At 41.2% G+C, this 24,096-nt stretch overlaps 1 protein-coding gene across 1 annotated transcript in view; it reads left to right on the top strand.

Annotated features, from left to right (window-relative positions):
• The window catches only part of LOC126458285 (serine protease inhibitor 88Ea-like), a 38,710-nt gene extending 14,876 nt beyond the window's left edge, over positions 1 to 23,834 (top strand). The window contains exons 2-6 of the mRNA XM_050095221.1: positions 16,521 to 16,818; positions 19,079 to 19,363; positions 20,295 to 20,430; positions 20,666 to 20,898; positions 22,482 to 23,834. Of these exons, the coding sequence (XP_049951178.1) occupies positions 16,522 to 16,818; positions 19,079 to 19,363; positions 20,295 to 20,430; positions 20,666 to 20,898; positions 22,482 to 22,769 (1,239 nt within the window). The 5' untranslated portion in view covers position 16,521 and the 3' untranslated portion in view covers positions 22,770 to 23,834. The remainder of the gene's footprint in view (positions 1 to 16,520; positions 16,819 to 19,078; positions 19,364 to 20,294; positions 20,431 to 20,665; positions 20,899 to 22,481) is intronic.
• The last annotated feature ends 262 nt before the right edge of the window (positions 23,835 to 24,096 follow it).

Genomic DNA, 24,096 nt, shown 5'->3' with positions numbered 1-24,096 from the left:
CCAAGGAAGGAAAGGGGTCTGACAGAATCAAAAGAGCTTTAGTTGATCAAATTCATTTATTTACTTACCGGTATAGATATATTTCATTTATTTATTTATTTTTTTATTTTTAGTTTTTTAATATTTTTGACTAGATCCTACTACGGCCACCAAGAAGCTTCCGAGACGTGTAGACAACATGGGAGTCGGAGAACTCACTTCCGAATTTCGAAGTTTGTAGATGGAGCTCACATGACAAGAAAGTTAAATGAGATTACTGCTTTTAAAAGCGGGAAACAACTTTTGTAAATTCTTTAGGAGTTAAGGAGACCACACACCGAAAAGCAGAAGCGTTGATTCGTCGACAGGCGCACACAAGTAAGAAAGCAAACTTGCTTGCTTTCGGAGATATCATTTTTTAACCTCTGTGTGTGTGTGTGTGTGTGTGTGTGTGTGTGTGTGTGTGTACTCTAGCTCGGAAAACCATTACTGCGAAAGCTAGCAAGTTTGCTTTCTTTTCTATGTGTGCCGTCAACAACTCAACTATTTTGGTTTTCGGTGAGTGATCTCCGTTACAGCTCAAGTACTTACATTCTGCCAGAACATTCTTTAAAAACGTTAACCTTTGTGATGTTGGTTCAAATGGCTCTGAGCACTATGGGACTCAACTTCTGAGGTCATCAGTCCCCTAGAACTTAGAACTACTTAAACCTAACTAACCTAAGGACATCACACACATCCACGCCCGAGGCAGGATTCGAACCTACGACCGTAGCGGTCTCGCGGTTCCAGACTGTAGCGCCTAGAACCGCACGGCCACCTTTGTGATGTTTATGTCCTATTTCTGAGTGAATTATTGCCGTATTCCAGTTATAAATAGTGACAAGTGTAATGACAGTGACGTAAGTCCTGTTTGCATTGTCATGTCTCGTCTACTACATCTACACCCATACTCCGCAAACCACTGTGTAGTGCATGGCAGAGGTTACTCCCCACTGCACCAGTTATTAGGTCTTCTTCCCGTTCCATTCATATGCGGCGCGTTGGAAGAACGACTTTTTAAATGCTCCAGGCTGGCGGTAATCAAACTGCTCTCGTCTCCATCCTGTATAGGATTAGATCGTGGGAGAGTGCACTTGTGGCCAGTTTTGAACAATAATAATCACAGTTTCATCATAGTCTACAGTGTAAATAAAACTGTTCTCACAAATGGAGTGGTTTAGGAATTACTGTCTGAGAAGGGCACCGTGTCGATGTACTGTGTTATTGTAAATCGGTATCTCTCCTGGGGAACGTGTTTATTTACCTGCCCTAAAAAAAAAGGGCAATTTGTGTAAAACTGCCATCTAGACGCTTGGAACGAACTGCTCTCACTATCGCTAGAAAGTTGCGTATTCCACTTAGTTGAAGCACACATAACCAATGTGTAAGTGCCACCCTTACTGCGCGGAGTGGCCGCGTGCTTTGAGGCGCCATGACACGGACTGCTTTCAGAAGTTTGGTCCCTTAGGAATACACACACATCTGAACTTTTCCGCCCTAAGTTGCAAACATTTTAATTCTACTCATAACGCACAACACCTGTCACTTTACCGTAATACCAAAATTTGTGAAAGGGCAGTTACTCAAAATAATGTTATCATATTCTGCTTTCTTTCCTAAAGTCACACGTATCAGCAATAGCGACGGACATTTAATAGTCTCCTGCTTGTGATCCTCGTGGTCAGTCTATCGTGTTCTTTCTTTAGCAAGTTCATTCGGGACTTCCTACCGAAAGAGAGCAGGCGGGTGGAATCCAAAAGTACTGTACCGGATGTTCGTGAAGTACATGTTCAGCATTACTTCATTTCTTTATGGTTAAATGTATTTCAGAAAAATCTTTATTTTTCCGTATATTAGATGTTGTTGTTGTTGTTGTTGTTGTGGTCTTCAGTCCTGAGACTGGTTTGATGCAGCTCTCCATGCTACTCTATCCTGTGCAAGCTTTTTCATCTCCCAGTACCTATTGCAACCTACATCCTTCTGAATCTGCTTAGTGTATTCATCTCTTGGTCTCCCTCTACGATTTTTACCCTCCACTCTGCCCTCCAATACTAAATTGGTGATCCCTTGATGCCTCAGAACATGTCCTACCAACCGATCCCTTCTTCTGGTCAAGTTGTGCCACAAACTTCTCTTCTCCCCAATCCTATTCAATACTTCCTCATTAGTTATGTGATCTACCCATCTAATCTTCAGCATTCTTCTGTAGCACCACATTTCGAAAGCTTCTATTCTCTTCTTGTCCAAACTATTTATCGTCCATGTTTCACTTCCATACATGGCTACACTCCATACAAATACTTTCAGAAATGACTTCCTGACACTTAAATCAATACTGGATGTTAACAAATTTCTCTTCTTCAGAAACGCTTTCCTTGCCATTGCCAGCCTACATTTTATATCCTCTCTACTTCGACCATCATCAGTTATTTTGCTCCCCAAATAGCAAAACTCCTTTACTACTTTAAGTGCCTCATTTCCTAATCTAATTCCCTCAGCATCACCCGACTTAATTAGACTACATTCCATTATCCTTGTTTTGCTTTTGTTGATGTTCATCTTATATCCTCCTTTCAAGACACTGTCCATTCCATTCAACTGCTCTTCCAAGTCCTTTGCTGTCTCTGACAGAATTACAATGTCATCGGCGAACCTCAAAGTTTTTATTTCTTCTCCATGAATTTTAATACCTACCCCGAATTTTTCTTTTGTTTCCTTTACTGCTTGCTCAATATACAGATTGAACAACATCGGGGAGAGGCTACAACCCTGTCTTACTCCCTTCCCAACCACTGCTTCCCTTTCATGTCCCTCGACTCTCATAACTGCCATCTGGTTTCTGTACAAATTGTAAATAGCCTTTCGCTCCCTGTATTTTACCCCTGCCACCTTCAGAATTTGAAAGAGAGTATTCCAGTCAACATTGTCAAAAGCTTTCTCTAAGTCTACAAATGCTAGAAACGTAGGTTTGCCTTTCCTTAATCTTTCTTCTAAGATAAGTCGTAAGGTCAGTATTGCCTCACGTGTTCCAGTGTTTCTACGGAATCCAAACTGATCTTCCCCGAGGTTGGCTTCTACTAGTTTTTCCATTCGTCTGTAAAGAATTCGTGTTAGTATTTTGCAGCTGTGGCTTATTAAACTGATTGTTCGGTAATTTTCACATCTGTCAACACCTGCTTTCTTTGGGATTGGAATTATTATATTCTTCTTGAAGTCTGAGGGTATTTCGCCTGTTTCATACATCTTGCTCACCAGATGGTAGAGTTTTGTCAGGACTGGCTCTCCCACGGCCGTCAGTAGTTCCAATGGAATATTGTCTACTCCGGGGGCCTTGTTTCGACTCAGGTCTTTCAGTGCTCTGTCAAACTCTTCACGCAGTATCGTATCTCCCATTTCATCTTCATCTACATCCTCTTCCATTTCCATAATATTGTCCTCAAGTACATCGCCCTTGTATAGACCCGCTATATACTCCTTCCACCTTTCTGCTTTCCCTTCTTTGCTTAGAACTGGGTTTCCATCTGAGCTCTTGATATTCATACAAGTCGTTCTCTTATCTCCAAAGGTCTCTTTAATTTTCCTGTAGGCGGTATCTATCTTACCCCTAGTGAGATAGGCCTCTACATCCTTACATTTGTCCTCTAGCCATCCCTGTTTAGCCATTTTGCACTTCCTGTCGATCTCGTTTTTGAGACGTTTGTATTCCTTTTTGCCTGTTTCACTTACCGCATTTTTATATTTTCTCCTTTCATCAATTAAATTCAATATTTCTTCTGTTACCCAAGGATTTCTACTAGCCCTCGTCTTTTTACCTACTTGATCCTCTGCTGCCTTCACTACTTCATCCCTCAAAGCTACCCATTCTTCTTCTACTGTATTTATTTCCCCTATTCCTGTCAATTGCTCCCTTATGCTCTCCCTGAATCTCTGTACAACCTCTGGTTCTTTCAGTTTATCCAGGTCCCATCTCCTTAAATTCCCACCTTTTTGCAGTTTCTTCAGTTTTAATCTACAGGTCATAACCAATAGATTGTGGTCAGAGTCCACATCTGCCCCTGGAAATGTCTTACAATTTAAAACCTGGTTCCTAAATCTCTGTCTTACCATTATATAATCTATCTGATACCTTTTAGTATCTCCAGGGTTCTTCCATGTATACAACCTTCTTTCATGATTCTTAAACCAAGTGTTAGTTATGATTATGTTGTGCTCTGTGCAAAATTCTACCAGGCGGCTTCCTCTTTCATTTCTGTCCCCCAATCCATATTCACCTACTATGTTTCCTTCTCTCCCTTTTCCTACACTCGAATTCCAGTCACCCATGACTATTAAATTTTCGTCTCCCTTCACAATCTGAATAATTTCTTTTATTTCATCATACATTTCTTCAATTTCTTCGTCATCTGCAGAGCTAGTTGGCATATAAACTTGTACTACTGTAGTAGGTGTGGGCTTCGTATCTATCTTGGCCACAATAATGCGTTCACTATGCTGTTTGTAGTAGCTTACCCGCATTCCTATTTTCCTATTCATTATTAAACCTACTCCTGCATTACCCCTATTTGATTTTGTGTTTATAACCCTGTAGTCACCTGACCAGAAGTCTTGTTCCTCCTGCCACCGAACTTCACTAATTCCCACTATATCTAACTTCAACCTATCCATTTCCCTTTTTAAATTTTCTAACCTACCTGCCCGATTAAGGGATCTGACATTCCACGCTCCGATCCGTAGAACGCCAGTTTTCTTTCTCCTGATAACGACATCCTCTTGAGTAGTCCCCGCCCGGAGATCCGAATGGGGGACTATTTTACCTCCGGAATATTTTACCCAAGAGGACGCCATCATCATGTAATCATACAGTAAAGCTGCATGCCCTCGGGAAAAATTACGGCTGTAGTTTCCCCTTGCTTTCAGCCGTTCGCAGTACCAGCACAGCAAGGCCGTTTTGGTTATTGTTACAAGGCCAGATCAGTCAATCATCCAGACTGTTGCCCTTGCAACTACTGACAAGGCTGCTGCCCCTCTTCAGGAACCACACGTTTGTCTGGCCTCTCAACAGATACCCCTCCGTTGTGGTTGCACCTACGGTACGGCTATCTGTATCGCTGAGGCACGCAAGCCTCCCCACCATCGGCAAGGTCCATGGTTCATTATTAGATACCGACAAGTTAATCTGGCCTCGTCATTCATCTACAGTATCATATTCAACTATTTACGAGCTGTCTAAGATAGTTTTTAGGTTTTTGAGAAAGAATTGCAGCAGATATCTGTACAAAGGACTTGTATTCACGTGGAAAGATTTCAGATAATCTTCCAGTCATACTACTTCTAGAGGGTAAGCCTGATTCTTTTAGAGACAAAGGCATTCGCCAGTCGCTGATAATCCCGATGTGGAGGACGTGAGTGTCCGCAGAAATTCACCCAAGAAGGGAGAAAATAGTAACACGGCTATTTTTTTATAACTTGTTCTGTGAGTTTGAGAACTTAGTATCCCAAAAACTAAATTTGACAGGAATTGCACAAAACCCATTGAATCTCAAACGACTGATAAACATTCACTCTGTGTTTATAGGTAGACTACTATGGTGCATAAATGGTTAGCTTATTTCATTGTTACTTATTTTTATAGTATTAATATGAATATGAATGCCACCATTTTTGATCCAACGATCTGAAATTTCATCTTCATAAAGGTCAGATTCAGAGTATTCAACGAGATTTTCATAGCAAATATTTCTTCATAAACCAATGGTGTTAAGTTTTCACTGAAAATTTAAAAAATCTGAAACAGAAAGATGTCTGAATGGTTGAGTAAACCCTTGCTGAAGAGCAACAAAAGCAGTCAAGAACAATGCCAAATTAACACTCATGAAACCGAAGAAACAGAAATAGTTTTCAAAAAATCCAAGCATTTCTTGTAGCGCTCGCCAATACCAAATCTGCGATTTTCTTTAATTACAGACAATTACTGGTAGATATAAGCGAGAATTTCGTGATACATATAAAATCTACGCCCAGATTTCAGGAGGGGGCAAATGTCCTCACTTTCTCCACCCGCCACCCCCGCCCCTCTCTTTTGCGGACGCTTATGCTAGGGGATATGTTAAAACTGTTTAGTATGCTGTTAAACACTTTAATATGCCTTACTTCTTGCAGTAGGACCCTGCGTAGTAAAACGGTATTGTTCACAAGCCATAACTTCCGTTTAAATATCTTTGCATTTTTATGTTAATGTAATTTTCCTTGTGGCGATAAGATGTCTGGAAACAATGTAAGAAACTTCTTCGCCTCTCTAGCGCCTCCGTGAAAAATAATTTCCACTGCACGTAATTGAGAACGCACAAGAAGTACGCTGGTTTCAGCATCAATCTGTATCCTCTGTTCAAAATGGCTCTGAGCACTTTGGGACTTAACTTCTTAGGTCATCAGTCCCCTAGAACTTAGAACTACTTTAACCTAACTAACCTAAGGACATCACACACAACCAAGCCCGAGGCAGGATTCGAACCTGCGACCGTAGCGGTCGCGGTCGCGCGGTTTCAGACTGTAGCGCCTAGAACCGCTCGGCAACCCCGGCCGGATTGTATTCTCTGTTCTATAAGTCTTTTCTGTAATAACTTTCGTAACGAAATTTCAACTAAAAATTTGTTTTCGGTCGTCTGACAGTGCGCCGAATTGAAGGGGATGAGTTCTACAAATGCATAGAAGTCATCGGGAAAGACTTCGTTCTTATATTTGTAGATTTAAAGTAATCAGCGCTTCATTTTGTCTTGATCTGTTAGTATTTTAAGGAAGGGGGGATGATGTGATAATACTTCTTGATCGCCGTTCGCTCCCAGTAAGTGCGCAGATGCGATGGGAAAAGGGTTACTGTTCAAACCGTGCGTTGAAATCACCAGTGTTTTTCACAACACGTTGTAGGTTTTGTTGGGTAACTGATCACTTTCCAGAGGGTCAAGGGTAAGGAAGTTTTCGGTTTGTGTGTTTTGCCCCGCCTTGAGCTGTGTTGTTTGCAGACATATTGTGTTCAGCTGTTGTACTTTTTCGCTCAACCGTCGACAGCACGGCAGCAGCATGAAGCGAGAGACAGAAAGTGAAATCAGCTAGCGTGACGCATTTGCAGGTGGAGTTCGCTCGTTAGTTGTGTAAGCAGCCACGCTGCCAAAACCAGCAGTCGCTGTACCCCGTGCTGCGTAGGCACCCTGCGACCTAGTTGACTGGAGCGTGGCCAGTGCGTGACGTCATCGCTACGTCACGGCCGCTTTCTCCGGAATGTCAAACAGGCGCGCCTGCCGACGCTTCGGCGCCAGCAGCTGCAGCCCACGGAGCTCCTTTTTTTGTTTTTTTGACTGTCTCACCCGTAGCTAAGACTACAGCACACACGCTGACTTCTTGAACACGACGTCCCTTGGTAGGTGCAGGCACGTCACTCGCAAAATTTACTGTATTCTATCCACCCCTCCACCTACTTTCTGCAACTACACCTACACTACACAAATCAAAATGTGATACCTGTAGAGAAGGCATTAACCATCGCGGAGTTGTACGTACAATTCTGAATGATTTTAATATATTCCCCTCTGACGGAAAGACGTCTGGAATTTATTTCTGTATTAGGTTTCCTTCTTAGAGCATCTGCTTGAGGATTCTATGGCAGTTCTCTGACTCACGGGAATTGCACACACGTGACTGTTTGCGCTGTTCGCTCATATACTACACTCCCTTGCGCCCAATTTGAAATGGATTCATATACTTCAGCTGTATTACGGTATGCGAATATTTTAACCGCCCTGTTTCGCAAATAACAATTTTTTTTTTTTTCCGCAGCTAGACATAGGGCCCACTCCATTTTATATCCTCGCACATGTCTTTAGGCCAGGACAATGCATACGCTCCGCCAGACAGCGTTTGAGGAAGAACATTTGTGTAAATTGGTTTAGGCAAACAAAAAACATAAAGGAGCCTGGCTGATTAAGGATCTGAACCGCTATGCTCCCGGTGAGGAGCTCGATGTCTTAACCACTCAGTCAATTCGCTCAGAAGCGACATGAAATCGGATGCACTTGTAAAATCTGTAACGAAGCCGAATGGTGACTATTTTGTTAGAAGGTTTCGAGAAAATGTGGCATGTCCAACCGGAAAGGAAGACGCATACAAGACGCTGGTACGACCTACTCTGAGTAATGCTTCAGCGTTCGGAGTTATTGTCTAGTAGGTGCGGCAATAGACATCGAGCTAATTCAGAGGATCTCTGTGGGACCATACAGGTCAGCGTACCCGGTAAGAAAGTGGTACAGAGATGTGCAGAGGGCTTAATTGACGAGCTTCGGAAGCAAAGGCGGCCTTGTCTTCAAGAAATCTGTATTCAGGTACGCTGTGCGACAAACCTGCTGCCTTCATCGTGTATCAGAAGCGGAGATCACGAGAATAAGATAAGTGATAAGGGCGCATACAACGGCATGTAGATAGTCGTTTTTCCCTACCTCCATGCGGGATAGAATGGGGAATATAATGGCTAATAACATTACGTACGAAGCATTCGTCATCAGGCACTTAACGGTGGGTTACGGAGTGTATATGTACACTACTGGCCATTAAAATTGCTACACCACGAAGAAATGCAGATGATAAACGGATATTCATTGGACAAATATATTATACTAGAACTGACATGTGATTACATTTTCACGCAATTTGGGTGCATAGATCCTGAGAAATCAGTACCCAGAACAGCCACCTCTGGCCGTAATAACGGCCTTGATACGCCTGGGCATTGAGTCAAACAGAGTTTGGATGGCGTGTACAGGTACAGCTGCCCATGCAGCTTCAACACGATACCACAGTTCATCAAGAGTAGTGACTGGCGTATTGTGACGAGCCAGTTGCTCGGCCACAATTGACCAGACGTTTTCAATTGGTGAGAGATCTGGAGAATGTGCCAGGGCAGCAGTAAAACATTTTGTGTATCCAGATAGGCCCGTACAGGACCTGCAACATGCGGTCGTGCATTATCCTGCTGAAATGTAGGGTTTCGCAGGGATCGAATGAAGGGTAGAGCCACGGGTCGTAACACATCTGAAATGTAACGTCCACTGTTTAAAGTGCCGTCAATGCGAACAAGAGGTGACCGAGATGTGTAACTAATGGCACCCCATAGCATCACGCCGTGTGATGACGATGATGGCGATGACTAATAGACGCTTCCAATGTGCGTTCACTGCGATGTCGCCAAATACGGATGCGACCATCATGATGCTGTAAACAATCTGGATTCATCAGAAAAAATGACGTTTTGCCATTCGTGCACCCAGGTTCGTCGTTGGGTACACCATCGCAGGCGCTCCTGTTTGTGATGCAGCGTCAAGGGTAACCGCAGCCATGGTCTCCGAGCTGATAGTCCATGCTGCTGCAAACGTCGTCGAACTGTTCGTGCAGAATGTTGTTGTCTTGCAAACGTCCCTATCTGTTGACTCATGGATCGAGACGTGGCTGCACGATCCGTTACAGCCATGCGGATAAGATGCCTGTCATCTCGACTGCTAGTGATACGAGGCCGTTGGGATCCAGCCTGGCGTTTCGTGTTACCCTTCTGAACCAACCGATTCCATATTCTACTAACAGTCATTGTATCTCGACCAACGCGAGCAGCAATGTCGCGATACGATAAACCGCAATCGCGACAGGCTACAATCCTACCTTTATAAAAGTCGGAAACGTGATGGTACGCATTTCTCATCCTTACACGAGGCATCATCACAACGTTTCACCAGGCAACGCCGGTCAACTGCTGTTTGTGTATGAGAAATCGGTTGGAAACTTTCCTCATGTGAGCACGTTGTAGGTTTCGCCACCGGCGCCAACCATGTGTGAATGCTCAGAAAAGCTAATCATTTGCATATCACAGCATCTTCTTCCTGTCGGTTAAATTTCGCGTTTGTAGCACGTCATCTTCGTGGTGTAGCAATTTTAAAGGCCAGTAGTTTAGTTGGATCCTGTTTATAATCGCATTGTGATTGCGACCACTGGTCTCGCCCGCGAGTCTGCCAACGTGACCTTTTCTGGTGTTGGTATGTGATCGTAGGGGGTCCTTTTGATATCCCTGTATGAACTAGCTAGAAGCAAATCTTATACTTACAGCCACCCAGTCCTGTTCCACATCTGCTTCGCAGCGTGGATCCAACGGAAGCCACGTTTAACGCTAGGAGCGCACCGATGTGTAGAAAAGAGCAGCTTAATACAATACCACCAAGTTAATAAACATTACGTGAACGTTAGATACACTCCTCAAAAGAATTAGGGTAACATGACTAGCCGATTGCCATATCCCATTGAACAATAATTGAGGACTGGGTGCTTTATCAGTTCATACTATGAATAACACGTTTCGCAGTGACGAAGTTGCCAGGTGACAGAGAGTAGCAGAACTGAAGGCGAGCTGCAGGATGTCGTGTCAAGCGAGGTACTCTGAACAGGACGTGTGGGTCGTAAGGTCCTTTCTCTAACCTGTTCATTAGTCTGCTCAGACAAAGCGGCTCCAATGCCCTTTCTGAGATCGTCTTGCAGTGCTCTGGCGCTATCCGTGCGACGCCGCAACGAAAACATGGCCAGATATCGGTCTTCACATCGGATTCTAATGCGTCGGCGACCTTGTCCAACTCGCCTTATGTACTGACCTCTCTCTCTGTAGTGTACCCACAACCTACGAATAACACACGGAGAGGCGGTGGCATTTACAGCAATACGACCGAAAGTTCGTCCTTTTGTACCAAACAGACCGCCCTTGCTACTTGCACTGCATTAAGATGTCACATTGCATGTGCTTGGTTGAATACAATGTCCACAAACAAATGCCATCTGTGTACATCACTAAAAAAGACTGGGACACCGCTACTCTGCACTGTAGTGCATAACACAGCCAATAGATGGCAAATGATTTTAATTGTTGCCTACATTGAAACCGAAGGTCCCAAGCCATTCAGTAAGATCACAGGTACTACTTGTATCAAAATAGATTTAAGATATCGGACGTTGATACACATGTTCCCTAATTCTTTTGAAAAGTGTAGTTTTATCATTTTTAAGTCGTTGCACTCACCTCAAAAGTCCCTCCTTTGGCGATTTACATTTCCTTAGCAGGGTATTTTGGTAGACACTGTGAGATCCAACAAATTTTTGAAGCTCAACGCATATCCCTTTACTCATGCTCGATGTTCTCAGAAACATTTTGAAGACGTGTATGGGAGATATGTCGTGTCATGCGATGCGACTGTATATAAAGTCTTACTTGGATCCAAATCTCGTTAAACTCTTTTGTAAGGAAAACCACAATTGTTACAATGATCCGTTGATGCTTTAAATCAGGGGTGTAGAGACCTGCTTTAAATCAGGGGTGTAGAGAGACCTGCTAATGCCGCAAAAACGCAATATATACGAGGGAAACAAAACACAAAAAATCGTACGGAAAAAACGACATTATTGTTTACTTTCGTCGCAAAATGTTGAAATGTGCGTGAAATCTTATGGGACTTAACTGCTAAGGTCATTAGTCCCTAAGCGTACACACTACTTAACCTAAATTATCCTAAGGAAACAAACACACACATCCATGCCCGAGGGAGGACTCGAAACTCCGCCGGGATCAGCCGCATTGTCGCAATTGGTTCGAGGCACTAATGTGTACGTTCATGAAGCTCTCTGAAGCCCCGTATATATGCAGAATGCACGAACCATAGACAACTAAACAATTACGTTCCCTGCAGCCTTACATGCAGCTCTTGTTGCCGCGACTGCATTGTTGCGCAAGTTCAAAAATTAGGTGCCTTGAGACAAGCTATTCCGATTTTCGATCCCCGTGCTCCGATTCCAAGTATACTGGCGTGGCTCATAAGAACTAAGTTCTATTACGGCCCACCGTCTTATTTCCTGGAGGTAATGCAATATGAGTAAAAAAATTACAGGAACGAACGGCTTACCGGCATCCCTGCTTTAAATAGAGCGAAAGGGATCTGTCCCAAATAAGACTTTGTTCTGTCTCAAAAGATTGCATAACATGAATTTTTTTAAAACTGCGACTGCGAAATGGAGGCCACAAAAACAAAAGACAGCTTGGGTGTTCTGAAAAGCCCGATGTTCATTTAGCCCTTTTGTTACCATCGAATGAACCTAAAACTTCTTACTTCCCATAAGTCTGTTTTCCCGAGATCTGATAAAGAGGGCGAAAAGACAACCAGTATCGACAGAATTGTCTGTTGAAACAGAGAAACGCACAACGCGAGAAAGAGCAAAAAGGAGCACCGTAGCAAATGGAGGCGAACACATGCTAATGCGCAGTCGCAAACAGTTCGCCAGTGTTCACCACAATTTGCATATATCTGTTAAAAAGGATTTACACAAGAAGGAATGGAAGAGAACACTAGATTACAAACATAGTCTATGAATGGTGCGTTATTGCTTTTTGGCGCCAATAACCACCACCACAGAATACAACACCACACCGTTAGAGCCACGATGCAAAACTTTGGTATTCAGAGACGATTATTTCGTATGTTGAGTGCGCTGTTTTGATGAAGTAGTCAAAATGGCGCAGAAAAGGAAGCCTTTAGGTGTTTCAATTTGGACGTAAAACGTGAAACGCGTGGAGGTAGTGCACTTGAGGCTCTAGTTTTCTTTACAATCAGTCCAAAACTTTGGGCATATGTCGATATACACATTTCGCTGGTTTCTCATTACAGTTGACGTGGAAATTTAAAAGCAGAACACTTCTTACCAATGACGAACAGAATTGGGGGAAAGGCTGACATTTACGCTCTTCGTTATTAAGAATTGGAGAAATTTACGTTTGTGATTGTTTCCCATTTCAAGAGCTGCCATATGTTAGTTTATTATGTATGAAGTGACATACGAATTATTTAGAGGATTTTATTAATGAACTATAAGGAAGATAATGTCAACAAAACGAGATTAATTAAATATACATGCGACTCATCATATAGGCTACTTGATGAAATGTGTGGTAATGTTTATTAGAGAGTAGATAGCGTGATGCTAGGTAAACAGTATTTATCATCAGAAATCTCTAAAGCAAGAGGAATATATCAACCGTATAATTAGATACCATGAACGTAAGCATGATATGTATATTTCAGTTAGCATAAAAGGAACATAATCACACTTGTTTACTTTCAAGGAAGATTATTGTTCTTTTCCAGTAAAAAGAATTACCAAGCTTGTGCTTGTTCACTACATTCCTGCCTGATGCAAGTGTCCAATGAATTTATGTTCTTTCTCACGTCCCCAATAGGACCTCTTAGTGCTTCTGCAATTTTCTGCCTAACTTTTTTTGTGGCGGCAGTCATGCTGTAGATCTGTTGGATCCCAGAAGCACATATGCCGTCTTTATTCTTATGTCAGAACATTACATAGTGTAATGGACGAGATATCAGACAGGACTTTTCTGTACTGCTAGTGATGAAGTGGAGAGGCTGCGAACTTCCTTGGATGGCTCACTAAAAGACAGACAATCAGTAGAAAATAATGAATGCAGATGAATGTGAACCGAACAAGACCAAATGCTGTTTTCTAATGCATACCTTGCGTTTACTCCAGAGAGAGTCTCATTCGCTGTTGTAGTTTGCTTTGGTGTTGGGGGTGTGAATGAAAAAGATCACCCGTAACAGACTAAGTTGTTGTTGTTGTGGTCTTCAGTCCTGAGACTGGTTTGATGCAGCTCTCCATGCTACTCTATCCTGTGCAAGCTTTTTCATCTCCCAGTACCTACTGCAACCTACATCCTTCTGAATCTGCTTAGTGTATTCATCTCTTGGTCTCCCTCTACGATTTTTACCCTCCACGCTGCCCTCCAATACTAAATTGGTGATCCCTTGATGCCTCAGAACATGTCCTACCAACCGATCCCTTCTTCTGGTCAAGCTGTGCCACAAACTTCTCTTCTCCCCAATCCTATTCAATACTTCCTCATTAGTTACGTGATCTACCCATCTAATCTTCAGCATTCTTCTGTAGCACCACATTTCGAAAGCTTCTATTCTCTTCTTGTCCAAACTATTTATCGTCCATGTTTCACTTCCATACATGGCAACACTCCATACGAATACTTTCAGAAATGACTTCCTGACACTTAAATCAATACTGGATGTTAACAAATTTCTCTTCTTCAGAAACGCTTTCCTTGCCATTGCCAGCCTACATTTTATATCCTCTCTACTTCGACCATCATCAGTTATTTTGCTCCCCAAATAGCAAAACTCCTTTACTACTTTAAGTGCCTCATTTCCTAATCTAATTCCCTCAGCATCACCCAACTTAATTAGACTACATTCCATTATCCTTGTTTTGCTTTTGTTGATGTTCATCTTAGGGCAGACTAAGTATAGCAATAAAATGCCAGGGGCGTTACACTAAACTCAGCACCAACACCATTTGCTTCCTATTACCCAGTGTGCCTTCTGTCCCTCTGTCTCTTCTGATGAACAACTGAAACTCACTCATCTCATATCTCAACAGTTCAGCTACTGTAAATCCGCCACCTTTGTCTCCCTTGATCAAGAGAAAGCTTATGACTGCATATGGCATTCCCCTTTTCAAATTCCAGACTTCCACTCAACTAGGGTATACCTCCCTTATTACATCTGTCTCCAATTGCTCACTCTATGTCATTGTTAACAACTCGAATTCCCTTACCCCATTACAAGCGTGCCCAAAGGTTCCATTCTCTTCTCTCTCCTTTACCTCTTATACACTGCTGATATGCCAGAAACACCCCCTCCTGTCCGCCTCATTCAGTATGCTGATGACACCGCTCTCCTCACCCTATCGTACAGAAATCCCAATGATCCCTCCAAATCAACCATAGTTAGTTTATCTCCTGTTGTAACCAATGGCTTCTTAAGATTAACCCCTTCAGAACTCAGGCAATAATTACAGGACACACCACATGCACCTTTTGTCTCCACAACTTCTACTTCATCATTTACGACTATTCTATCTAGCTAAACACACTAAAATACCTTGGACTAACCTTCAACAGGCAACTAATATGGAAATCTTACCTCCTAAACATCCAACAGGAAGCCCACAATAGACTAAAACTACAAAGTGGCTGGACTCCACCCCTTCACTGTGCTCGGCACCTATAAAATGATCCAACCCAACCTTTGCTTTGTAAATGTTGCATGGATCTCTGCTGCATCCAAGTTCTATCAGTCCCTCCAGATCCTAGAATGCCATGCACTCCACCTCACTTTCTGCATCCATTTACCTTCCCCCACAAGGACACTTTACCAATATATCAAATTCCAACCTCTCCTCACTCACATTGAACACCTCCAAACAATCTGCACCATCCGCAAGCTCGGCTCCAATAATCATATCCTTACCCCTCTACTTTTCAGTCCTCTTATACTGCCATATGTTTACAAACACATTCCACCACACATGCTCTTCCAAAAAAATTTCAGCTATCTCCCCCTCCGAGATTATGAACTCCACCTCGATATTTACCCATCCTACCATCTGTAAGCCCACCCAATGCATTCCACCTCTTCAAGGCTTCCTCTCCCTCCCCTCCTCACATTTCCTTCCCCCCTCCACCTTTATTCTGCCCTCTGTCTTTCTTTCCTGAACCCCTTCTTCCCAACAACTATTAGCATCACCAATTCCCCCCTCTACTCCACTCCTTCTTCTATCCCAGCAGCCACTCTTACCCCATAATTGCTATGCACTAGCCCTTCATCCTAATACCACCACATTCCTATATTCCTCACTAGCTAACTTTTCCCCCTTCAACAAAAGACTCCTTAGCTCAGGGCTGGTCCTTCCAATTCTTAATGACAGGAAATTGCTTCTTTTAAACATTAGGTTTCGGCATCAAGTTTTAAATGTACACTTACTGCGTCTTGTTCCACCTGTTATTGCTACTGCTTCTAACTACCAGTGCAAGAGGTCATATCTCTCGTATATCTAAAACTTTCAGTTTAATTTCTCACCTCTAAAAAGTATTAAAATTCAATGTAAATGTCTCCCCTGTTTGTTTCTTTCTTTATCATCTCATTTAATTTTTATTGTCAGTTGGCTGAGGAGCAGGTTGCCTATACAGCTGACAGCTCCCCCACCCCCTCCCCTGCTCATATGGGTTATGGGGTGGAATAAATAACAGTAAAGGAAAAAAGGCAGTAAACTCACTTGCCCCGAGTGGTAGAGTGAGACAAGAAAGCTGTGTGGGTAAAAGGAACTCTGGAACATATTTGGCCAGTCAATCGATCATTGACATCTCTGACCCACTCACCACTTGGTTGACAACTGATTCACTTCCAAGCAACAACTGATTCACTTCCAAGCATGTGACGTGCACCAACATTGACTACTTGAGTTTGACCAGAATGTTGCTCTTGTAAAACATGCTTTTTGCAGGAGGAAGTGCTGCACACACAACCTGAAGATGGGTTGCTTACAATTGTGTGTGTTTTTTGTTTTGGCAGGATGTGGTGGGTGTTTACACTGAGCTGTTTGATGGTGGTGGTGGCGAGTGCACGGGGGCAGTGCCTGACTGCAGATGATGCGGCGGTGGGTGCGGGCCGCGAGGACCGGCGCGAGCTATCGGCAGGCCAGCAGGCGTTCAGTGTGGCACTGCTGCAGCAGTTAGCTGCCACACTGCCTGCCTCCAACCTCTTCTTCTCGCCTTACAGCACGCACCAGGCACTGCTGCTTGCATACTTCGGTGCTGCCAACCAGACCGACGCCGCACTCCGACGTGCTCTCCGTGTCCCCCAACAGCAGGTGGGTCCTCCTTCGCTCTCTCACTTTCTCCTACATTGCTTGTACTCAGGTCACTCTTCAGAGAACCTGCCTCCATAGCTGAGTGGAGCGGTTTGGCTTGGCAGCTTCCAATGCCACATTACTGCCATTTCTGAGTAATAGTATGGTGCTAACAGTCATGGGAGTCATTGAAGTGCAATAGATACATTTTCATACTAGAGCTGGTGGCTGATAATAAGTAAACATTTCCTAAAGATTTTGTTTGTTATTCAAGTATCCAGTTCTTCAAGTGGGTTGGCCTTTGAGCTGCAACACATTAGCTGGGTGGCCCTACAGGTGCCAGGTATGGGAGACCTCGTGTATTGTGGAGCTACTGCTGAGTATCTCATATAAGTAGCTTATATGAGATACTCAGCAGCAGCTCCAGACTGGGTGATCCAGGTAATTCAGATGTGCCCATCATTTGTGAAGTTTTACTGGGATTCACCAGTTATCCGAATACCAATGTGTACTGACATGACATAACCCTTGGTACACTGCAAGCTGAATCCCTAAATAGTTGTCTTGTACCACCCAATCTCTTATTTTGTGCATTCTCTTGATGAGCACAAAATGTGCAGTAGAGATCTGTGTGGGCAAGCTTGGCAGTTAGTAATCAGACACAGTGAGTCTTACGTTACTAACACAGCAGTATGTGGCTTTGTCACTGACTGACACTAGGGTAGTCCTTTTCAGATGTTGGGTCATGCAGTGGTCTGGGGTACAAAATTAACTGATACCCTTTGTCTTGAGAATGAAATCCCTTGGCGGGCTGTACAGTATTTATCCATAAAAGTGCCTGTTCCCAAGAACTCAAGGCAACGGGTATTTTCCAGTAGAGTTAAAGGGTGCAGCAGATGCAATGCAAAAGCACTCTTGGCAGTGCTTTGTCCATTGTGGTGAGAGAAATCATACCGGCTCAAGTACTTTTTTCGAAAGGGATAACTGCTGAGGCGGTCATTTGACATGTCGGACCACATGTGTTCCCTGCTTGTACCATAGCTGTACCATATGCTCTGTTGCAGGGGGAGGGACAAGGGTAGTAGTGGGGACCCCTTTGTGAGGTAGGAGAGATGCAGTTGAACAGCTGAATAACCTTAACATATCTTGCAACCTGCAGCTAATGAGTCTGCTTACTACTGTATTAATAGTTTATGCCAGTACAACCAACAATTCAACAAATATAAATCTCCATAGTCAATAACTTCTTAGTAGAGTATCATAAAAGAAATGATCATATAAATGAATAATCAGACAAAGCAAAACAATTCTAATCTGTACTTCCAAAAGGAAATTTGATAAAAAAAGGCATGAAAAAGGTAAATAGCTGACAATGTAAATAAAGATATTTGCAATGTGCAAATTATGTGTCAACCTTCTGAGAACATGTTCATCATCATTATCTAAGTAAAAAATTCTTTTCTCCTTATTCCGCATCTTTCCAAAATAGTGAAGCTGTGGGAGGTACTAGTAGCTACATTTTCCCCCTCTTTCTTTATTCTATTGATTGTTCATTTCATGCAACCCTCCGAAGTATACTTTCCAGTGAGGCTTTCACTTGCTTGTGTCTTCTGACAAAACTTTAATGGCACTGCATATAAGCTCAAATGCCTGATTACAAAGAATTGTCCCTGCTCCTACAGTGTACAAAGGTTACAGTGCCATGCTATGGAGTAAAGAGAACATTCAAAGTGTGGAGGTCAAGCGAGGCAGCCACTCTTTTGGAACAAAGGGACGGGATCAACTAGCAGCTAGGATGAGAATGTGTTTCTGTGTAGGGGCAAAGTTATATTGCACAAACTCTAGCTGGTTCAAATTTTGGCAGTGGAAGAAATTTTCAACACCAGAGTAGAGCTCATGGCATATAGTTACCAATCACCTGCCTTTTATCAAGTGTCCCAAGTGCAGTGAAAGGTTCTTGGATTTAAAAAAAAATTAACTATAACCCTTTATGCTTTTAAATATCTACAAATTTATTAACCAGGCAAGACAGAAAGCTAAAGACCCTCCACAAAGAAACATAGGAGGATGTAGGCAGAAATGACTGGAAAAAAAGGTATTCCCTGCCAATTACACTCTCACATAGCTACAGTCAGCAGACCCATGTTCACAACTGTAGTACTAAGTTAGACACTGACAATGCTGAATGCCCATTATGATTGTATATCATGCAAACTGTATTGTTTTGGTCAAATGATCTTATTTAACAAGTAATGTAATAAATTACACTGTATTGTTACAGAGTAAAGCAGCAACATGGCAGGCCTACAGACTAGAGAAGTTCCTTCGCAATTTCAACACTTCGGATGGCCATCTCTTCACCAGCTCAAACAGGGTATACATCTCCAACAAGCTGAAGATGCGGCCGTGCCTTGCAGAGAAATTTGACACTGAACTTGCATCCATTGACTATGAAACCAATGTGGAGGCGGCACAAAAAGCCATCAATGCTTGGGTTTCTGAACAAACACATGGACAGATAAACAACCTCATACAAGGTCTTTCTCCAGCTTCTACTGTTACACTGGTAAGCAGTCACAAATACCACAACTAATTCATTTCATTCTACTTGGCCGTAACAGTTCTTAGCTGTGAATTTATTTGCGCCAGTGTTGTATTGTCTGGCTTCCATATTTTGTAACAGAAATTTTACATTGGGATGTGACTATTATGCAAAACTTCCCCCTCTTGTGATTAATGTGGTCCCACATCATTCTCTCGTGCTTCCCATCAGTTAATTTCCTTTTTTATCCTGTTATATTACATCCTAAAATTTTCGTCTTTCTCCAGTCACCCACCATATGCAGTATGTAGTTTGTTCTGTATATCATACATTAAAATGTATTCCTGGTCATAAACGTGCTATTTAAATCACAAGTCAAATAAGAAAATTGTAAATTGATATTAAAAAATTATGAGGCAAAGTTGCTGACCACTTCTTACCTTCAAGAGCCAAAATTTCAGTACTGCCAATAAACGTATAAAGTTACTTAAACTATCCTAGCTTTTGTAACTAATAGTTTCTTCCTCAGAGGACAGAGGGATAGGTTGGGGTACCTTAAAAAGGAAGACAGGTCACTCAGACCCCTTGCTGAGAGAAGCCACATGTTATGAGGACAAAGGTAGGCAAAGATCCTAGTCTAAACTTGTCCACATAACAGGTGGGTACTTCTCATGCTCTTTTCTCTGACTCTGATACTTTTTAAACTTTTATTTGTCAAGCAGTTTCCTTAACTCTTGTAAGGTGTGGTTACCTGCAGCTGTGGACCATACTTTTTGTCATTTTTTAAAACATAAATTGTTTACTTTTTAAGAGTTGAAAGTGAAAATAATGTACTATAATATCTTATATAAGTTTGGAAATTAATTCTGAAATATGTACACCAGTAGCAAATAAAAATAAGATAAATTTTTAAGACATAGTTCTGCATTTAAGTAAATGTTTAATTGCATTCTAGGTGAATGCTGCATATTTCAAAGGAAAATGGCAGTCACAATTCCAGCCTGAAAACACCCACAAAGAAGTCTTTCATATCTCACATTCAAAACAGGCTTTGGTTGAGATGATGAAACAAAAAGGAACATTTAACTACAGTAAGTTATTCTCTGTTTATACACGTACTCTCGTTATTCGAGGCACTAAATTCATTCCAAAAATGTAAGACTGATACAGTCAACATCTGAGAAATTGTTTTGTTTCCAGAAATATATGTTATAGCTGTGACATAAAAAAAATAAATGCTGTTCATGTTGTACCATAGCTTCATCACATGACTTTTCGGAAATGCCCCATGTGAAAATATATTTATCTAGCTTATTTTTTTTCTAGTGATTTCTGAAAGGCTAGGAGCCCATGTGCTGGAACTGCCATACAAAGGAGAGGATATTAGTATGTTCATTCTCCTGCCACCATTTCTAAAGAGCAATGGTGTGGATGCAATAATTAAGCAGCTGGATGTGGACAGCCTGAGGGAAATCACAGAACAAGATGCCATGTACCCACAGACTGTGGAAGTTGAAATACCAAAATTCACTGTGGAAAGCCGAATTGAAATGCAGCAGGTAAGAATATGTTGCTGTGTTGTCATAAATTTAACTGTAATTATAACTGTATAAAAAAGAACGCAGAAACGTCAACAGACAAAAGTTAGTTGAAACTTGTGTTTGTATAAAAAGGTTGATCCACAAAGCATACAACTACTGCCACTATTGTTTAGCAAATGACCTTGCCAAGAACACAAGAAAATTGTGGTCCTGTGCAAAATCACTAAGTATGCTGAAGGCTTATATTTAATCACCTGGTGACCAGTCTGGTGCAGTAGTGAAGAAAGGAAAGAAAAATCTGAAGTTTTATATGCCACATTAAAAAAATAAAATATTCACTTGGGAGGATCATACAGACAATCAACTGAAAGAGTTGTAAATGAGTAAGTTGCCAGGTCTGGATGTAATTCCACTTTGGTTTTACAGAGAGGATTCTTCGGCACTGGCCTCTTACTTGCACTTGTAATGAATCTCTCGCAAATTTGTAATGACTGGAAAATGGTACTGGTGTCTCTTTTGTATAAGAAGGGTAAAAGACTGGGCCCACACATTACAGACCAATATCATTTTTAGTTTGCTGCAGAATTCTTCAAATATTCTAAGATCAAATCTAATAAGTTTCTTTGAGACATAAAAGCTTCTGTCCACAAACCATCATGACGTTAGAAACTGTCACTCATGCAGAACTCAGCTTCCCTTTTCTCACACTATATCCTGTAAAGCAAGGATGTAGGGCAACAAATTGATTTCATATTCCTATATTTCTGGAAAGCAAAGGTATGAGCATACAGAATAGATCCTTAGATATGTGAGTGGCTCGAAGGCTTCTTAACTAATAGAACCCAGTACTTTCGCGTGGAAAGTAAATGTTCATTGGAGAGTGTTTGAGATCCCCACCAGGTCAGATTAAAGGAAGACAAACCAGTTCAGAGGCATGCTGCTGGATTTGTTATGGGTAGGTTTGATCAACACATCAGTATCACAGAGATGCATCATAAACTCACATGGGAATCCCTGAGAGAAGGTGACATTGTTTTAGAGAAATATTAATGATAAAAATTTAGAGAATTGGCATTTGCTGCTGACTGCAGAACAATTCTACTGCCACCAATGACCATCTCACATATGGACCACAAAGATAAGAGAAGAAATTAGAGCTTGTATGGAGGTATATAGATAGTCGTTTTTCCCTCGCTCAGTTTGTGAAATGAACAGATGCCCTCTGCCGTGCACTGTAATAGTGGCTTGCAGAGTGTTGATGTAGATGTAGATACTGCTAAACCAAACAATAGAAATTATCAGGAATTTGAAAATATTTTATGTCTTTTGAAAAAAAAAAAAAGAGATTGATAGGCAGCAGATTGAGCTTACAAGCATGTTAAAGTTGTTATTCCACAATAAACATTTCTGTACTACATTGGAGCTCTTGAATAAAAATAGTCTATTACGTACTGTAGGTACCCAGTATACATTATTCTTACATGCAATTATTTCTGTTTAAGTGCTTTAATACTTCAGCATTAACCACTGATATATTTCTAGGTGTGTGTAAAGAGCAGATGCAGTGGCGGTTATTCATTTTTATTTTTATTTTTTTGCAGGTTTTTAAAGCCCTTGGAGCAGGTGATGCTTTTGAGAAAACTGCTGATTATTCAGGGTTTACTGGTAAACCTGAAGTGTTCTTTAATAGTGCCATACACCAAGCAAAGATAGAAGTGAATGAAGAAGGAACGGAAGCTGCTGCTGCAACAGCCATATTCCTCTTCCGTTCAGCAAGGCCTCTTAATCCAACAAAATTCGTGTGCAACCATCCTTTTGTGTACTTCTTGTTTGACCGTATGTCACAAGCTGTTCTGTTTATGGGTGTATATAGGTCACCAAAAAATTAAAGACTGATTCAGCAATCTCACTTTTGTCCTTAGTCACAAATGCTATTCTTCATTATTCTGAAAACCTCTGATCGTAGCAGTGATTATAATGTGATAAGATCAGCTCTGTGTTAAGAGTGCAGACAGAAATAGTATGTGAAGTACTGTATATACACAAAAACTTATGTTGTCATGACACTTTCTGTACAGTACATTACAAACTTTTTCGCATATTGAATGTACAGAGATGTACTTTAAAAAGACTCAAAATCTTTCTCTTTATGTGTTAAACTCCAAAGAAAATTTTCTAAGCTATTGTACAAAGAAATGGGAGAGTCTTACAACTTCCGTTTCAGTAGCATTGTTCTGCATGCAGAAACAATTTATTGTGACCTTGTATTTCAGTGTGTAATACTAAAGCGAAATGGCAACTACTTTAGAGAAAATTTGTAAACTGAGTTGGATATTTTCATCTGTATTTTATTTTTGTCATGCCATAGAACCACTAATACGTTTTCATATTTCTGTTAATAATCATAATTCATTTCATAGTTGGATTTCACATCCATTTATCATTATTCATTTCACAGTCATTATTCATTTCACAGTCATTATTCATTTCACAGTCATTATTCATTTCACAGTCATTATTCATTTCACAGTCATTATTCATTTCACAGTCATTATTCATTTCACAGTCATTATTCATTTCACAGTCATTATTCATTTCACAGTCATTATTCATTTCACTCCTAATTCATTTCACAGTCACAATCCATTTCATATTCACAATTCTTTTATCTTTGTTGTATTTTTCAATTCAGTCATTTCACATTTCATTGTCACCGGTGTTTTTATTTATTTATATTTGTTAAACATAAACTATAAAATGTGGTGAAAAACGTTGTTATAAAAATTACAAAACACTACAGAAATTATTTTATTTTTTTGAAATGTTTTTCCCCTTTATCGCAAATAGCATTTCGATTTCTTTTAAGCTTGAAAACAGAAGAAGAAATGCATGCTTGCAGGTGCACAGAGAGAGAGAGAGAGAGAGAGAGAGAGAGAGAGAGAGAGAGAGAGAGATTATTGTTGTTACTGGAAATGCAATAAATACATGTCCGTTGTGAAGAAATGTTGACTTTGAAATTTCTGTCAGTGAAATGCACCTTAACTTTACAAAAATGTTTTTAATAAAAATTCCAAGCTCAAGATATATTACTGTTAGAAAAAGATCCGTGCACCAGCTGAAAAATTAGTGACAATACTACTTGGTATGGCAATGCTCTTCTGTCATAAATATTTTTAATAACTTTTAGTTATATTTTGAATTAGTATCAGATACATG

The sequence above is a fragment of the Schistocerca serialis genome, chromosome 2 (assembly GCF_023864345.2).
Source record: "Schistocerca serialis cubense isolate TAMUIC-IGC-003099 chromosome 2, iqSchSeri2.2, whole genome shotgun sequence".
In the NCBI taxonomy this organism is placed as follows: domain Eukaryota; kingdom Metazoa; phylum Arthropoda; class Insecta; order Orthoptera; family Acrididae; genus Schistocerca; species Schistocerca serialis.
This window is presented reverse-complemented; position numbering and strand designations above follow the sequence as displayed.